Below are 4680 nucleotides of genomic sequence, written 5' to 3' on the forward strand. Positions count from 1 at the left end.
AAAACAATTTTAAATAGAGATATAACACAAATTTTTATTATGTAAAAGAAAAGAAGTTTATAATAAAAATAAGATTAACCTAAATTCAATAATTTTGAAACGCATTTTCTTTTATTTCAATTAAGTTTTATTGTTGTTCAGGAAGAACAAATAATTCAGGGTTGTCAAGTGGATTTGCAAGTGCCTCAGCTTGTTTTGGATAAATTTCAGATAATTCAGTTTTCCATTCCTCAACAATATTTTTAGCTAATTCAGGTGGAAGTCCATAAGTAACAGCATACATTGCAGCTTCAGGATATCTACTTGTCTTTTGTAATATTTGAACACATTTTTCTTTCATTTGCATAATATGAGCACAAACAAATGCAATATTCCAAATTTCTTTTTCTTCTGTAATTTTCAATAATCGTTCTATTAATTCACCATCATTTAATGCAACACCAAATAAAAGAATTCCACTCCAATCATTTCCTTTAAACATACAATCAATTGCTTCTTCTATATCATCATTATCCAAATATAATTTAGTCAATTCTTTCCATTGATGATCATCATTTATAATATCTGCCATTTCTCTTGCTAAATCAATTTTATGTAAACTAACTGCTAAATCAAATTTAAATTCTGGGTCATCAGAAATACTTAATGCTAATTCTGGATATTCATGCTGTTTTAAAAATAATGCTGCAACACTTAATGAATCTTTAGGAATTTGAGCTAAATATTCTTCAATTTTACTTTCATCTTTTCTTAATACAGCTGATTGGAATACTAATAATGAATGAAGTAATTTATAACTAACAATATTTTCTCCTTTTAAATCACTAAGGAAACATCTATTTTCTTTAGGTAAATATCCGAGTAAATACATATTATTTTCTAAATGAGTAATAATATTACAAAATGCTCCAACATAATAACATAATGAATTGTTATGGTTAATATAAATAAATGCATCACCATACCAATTTCCTGATTTAACAGTTTCTGGAATTTCAGAAAGTACTTCAAATGCTTCAGTTAATCCTTCTTCTGGAACACTTTTATTTTTATTAAAATATTGTTGAACCATTTCACTATTATATTTTAAAATATAATAACTATCATCTGAGCAAATAGAAACAAGTTCTGTATCTGACCAATAAAGATTTTTAGCAACAATTTGAATATCAGTAATAAATTGTCCTTCCCATGTATATAATGATAATGAATCACCATATTTTAATGTTAATAAATTTCCTCCAAAGATTCCATCTGGACTAATTTCTTCTTGAATATTGATATTGGCTTCTTCAAATTGTTTATTAAATACTTTGACATTTCCATTCTTTTCTAACACAGCATATCCTCCATTATCTGACCAAACAAATTGTGAACAATTTCCATATTTAACATTTCTCCATGCTAATGTTGTGTAAATGATATAATCAGAATCTCCTACAATTGCTATAAATCTACCATTTGGTGAAAATTGAATATTTTGTGGAAAAACATCAACAACCCCAAGTTCTTTCATTGGAAGCATTAATATTTCTCCATCTCCTGATTCAATATTTTTGGCATTATACATAATAGCATCTTGTCTTTTTGTCATGATAATTTTTCCATTTCCATCCATAGAAATAGTAGGTATATCAGATCCTATTTTTACTACTAATGTTCCTTGATCAGATCCTATAGCTAATAAATTACCACTAAATGCCAATGACCAATTACGTTCAAAATCATAATTCAATACTCGTTCAATTTTATTAGTTTGAATATTCCAAATTCTAATTGTAGAATCTTCTGATGCTGATGCAATAATTGGGAATTCTTCATGACATTTAATACTCCACACTACATCAGTATGTCCTTCAAATTTATTTACACATGCTTTAGTTTGATAATCCCAAACTCGAATAACAGTATCTTCTCCTCCTGATAAAAGATATGGTCTTGTATCATTTATTAAATAACATACACAACATACTCCTGCTTCATGACCTTCTAATGTAAAGTGTGGTGAATTACTATTTAATCCCCATATTTTTACTGTTCCATCTAATGATCCTGATGCAAAAATATTAGGATCTTTTGGATTTAATGATAATGACATAACTGCATTAGTATGTCCTTTAAATACCATAACTTCAACAAAGTTTTGTTCAAAATTAAAACATTTAATTGTAGTATCATCTGAACATGTCAAAATATATGGTAATGTTGGGTGAACAATAATATCTCTAATATAATCTTCGTGTGCAACAAAACTCTTTTCTAATGTCATTGTATTATAATTATATACTCGAATCATCATATCATCACTTCCAACAATAATCCATTCTTTACGAGCAACAAATCTAGCACTTCGAATTGGTTTATCACCAATATCCACTGTCTTTACAATAGATTTAGTTTGATAATTTAAAATATAAATTGTTCCTGTATGAAGTGCAGCTAATACCCATGGCTCTTTAGGATGAAAATCAACACATTTAACTCGTGTGGATTTAGTACTAACTTTTCTCTTAATCTCAAATCTTGCCATTTCTTTCCTCTCTATTCATTTTTGAGATTTTTTTTATTATTTTTTATATTTTTCTAAATCTCTTTTTTATTTTTTCCTACTTTACTTTTTAAGTTCATTTTTTATTATTATTAAATATAATTTTTATACAATATTTTATAGTTAATGTGATAAAAGTAAACAAATGAATTGGTGATGATTTTGTTTTTCAGAATCAGATTTATTTCTTAAAGAAAAATGAATTACTTTTTTGAATGACTTTGTTTCAAGAACAAAAGAAGTGCTAAGATTCCACAAAAGATAGCAGATCCTGATAGAATGAGATTTTGAGATAAATAAGTATATTCGTGTGTCTTTTCATTAAAGACAAACAAAAAACTAACAAATCCAAATGTCTCTAGTTTAAACTTTTCTTGTGTTCTTACTACTCTAATTAATACTTAAATTACTCTAATAAATAAATTAATAATAAAATACTTCTAACAAACAAAAAGGATAAACTGTTGCTTTTGTAATATTTCCATGAACCACATCAAAATTAATTGTTGCATTTGTAAATATAGGAATTCCATTTTGATGAATTGGAATGTATGGTGTTATTATTCTTCCATTTTGAAATGAAAAACGACTATAAAGTGAATTATTTTCAATACTTAATACTATATAAACAAACATTTTGAACATGTCATTATAAAAAAACGTTACTCCTAAATCATTTAATGAAAATTGTGTTCGTTCACCAAATTTTGGTCGTGCAGTATATGGTAATGGTTCCCATTTGTATATCACATCATTTGTTTTAACTTGATACTGTGCTGGTATTGCTTCTCCTTTTTGATATTTACCAACACTTAAACAAATAAAGACCATTATAATCAATATATTCATCGTTGGTCTGTATTTCTTTTTCAGTTTAGTTTTTCTTTTTTTTTCTTATTTTCTGTTATATATAACATCAATATACTTTTTTATCATAAAAATTTGTTTTAAATAAATAGAATAAAAGCGAACTAACGAACTAAAAAAAGTGAATTTTTTTGGAATGAATCATCTAACGGGACAGTTACCTGAGGTATTAACTAATGAGTATTGTCAAAATATTATTAGAAGAATGAAAGAGAGAGAAGGAGAATTAACAGGACTTCCTCATAACTTAATTATAGACATATTAGTTAAAGGGACAGAATACCTTCGATTAACTGACAACTTGATTAAAATTGAACCTGAAAAGAAAGATGACGATCATTATTTCATCATAGTAGGAGATTTACATGGACAATTTAATGACCTAATTAAAATTTTTGATAAATTTGGCTATCCAACAAAACAACATGTTTATATTTTACTTGGTGATTATGTGGATAGAGGAATTGATGGTTTAGAAATTCTTGTTACAATGAGTATTTTAAAATTAACAGAACCACAATCAATTTACTTTTTGAGAGGAAATCATGAAAGTTTAGCAATGAACTCATTATATGGATTTACTGATGAAATTAAATCTAAGTTTCCACAAGACTATAATTCAGTATTAGATGCTTGTGGAGAATTTTATAAATCTCTTCCTTTAGCAGCAGTAGTTGCTAATTCTGCATTTTGTGCTCATGGTGGTATTTTTTCAAGAAATGAACTAACACAACCTGGATTTATTGAAGAAATTAATGGTATTGATCGTTTCATTGATGAAGACTCAAATAATCCTATATCATTATTTAACCAATTATTATGGTCAGACCCTGAACTTGCTGATGGTTTTAAGAAAAATGATTTTAGAGGAGTGGGGATTGTTTGGGGGTCAAAACAATCAAATTTATTTCTTCAACAAAACCATTTAAAGTTTATTATCCGTGCTCATGAATCTCCTGAAGCTCGTTGTATTCGTGTTCGTTATAGGTTAGGAGGAATGCAAGATGGTTATGTTCAAGATCATTGTACTTGTGAAGGTGGTGCATATACTTTATATTCTGCACCATGTGATAAAGTGTGTATTCAAGGAGTAATACAACCATGCTTAGGTGCTGTGGCAGTTTTATTATACCCATACAATGAGTTATGTTTTCAACAATTTTCGTGAATAGAATATCTGTGGCTGTCTTAAATCAAATAGTTTAATTTAAATAAAGTTTTTTCTTATTGATAATTTATAAAAAAAAATCAAAATTATTTCAAAT

The 4680-nt window shown here is 27.1% G+C and overlaps 3 protein-coding genes across 3 annotated transcripts; 1 reads left to right on the forward strand and 2 right to left on the reverse strand.

Annotated features, from left to right (window-relative positions):
• Positions 1-127: 127 nt before the first annotated feature.
• On the reverse strand, positions 128-2530 carry ENU1_073400 (coatomer complex subunit, putative; the record flags this gene model as incomplete). Its single annotated transcript, XM_008858471.1, has 1 exon — positions 128-2530. The coding sequence occupies one exon, from the start codon at positions 2528-2530 to the stop codon at positions 128-130; it is 2403 nt and encodes an 800-aa protein (XP_008856693.1).
• A 221-nt stretch (positions 2531-2751) lies between these two features.
• On the reverse strand, positions 2752-3379 carry ENU1_073410 (hypothetical protein; the record flags this gene model as incomplete). The annotated part of the gene is made up of 2 exons (XM_008858472.1): positions 2752-2933; positions 2998-3379. 2 exons carry the CDS (start codon positions 3377-3379, stop codon positions 2752-2754), a joined length of 564 nt encoding a protein of 187 aa, XP_008856694.1.
• A 172-nt stretch (positions 3380-3551) lies between these two features.
• Positions 3552-4583, forward strand: ENU1_073420 (ser/thr protein phosphatase 5, putative; the record flags this gene model as incomplete). Its single annotated transcript, XM_008858473.1, has 1 exon — positions 3552-4583. One exon carries the CDS (start codon positions 3552-3554, stop codon positions 4581-4583), a length of 1032 nt encoding a protein of 343 aa, XP_008856695.1.
• Between the last annotated feature and the right edge of the window lie 97 nt (positions 4584-4680).

This window comes from Entamoeba nuttalli (assembly GCF_000257125.1).
Source record: "Entamoeba nuttalli P19 unplaced genomic scaffold asmbl_3583, whole genome shotgun sequence".
Lineage (NCBI taxonomy): Eukaryota > Evosea > Mastigamoebida > Endamoebidae > Entamoeba > Entamoeba nuttalli.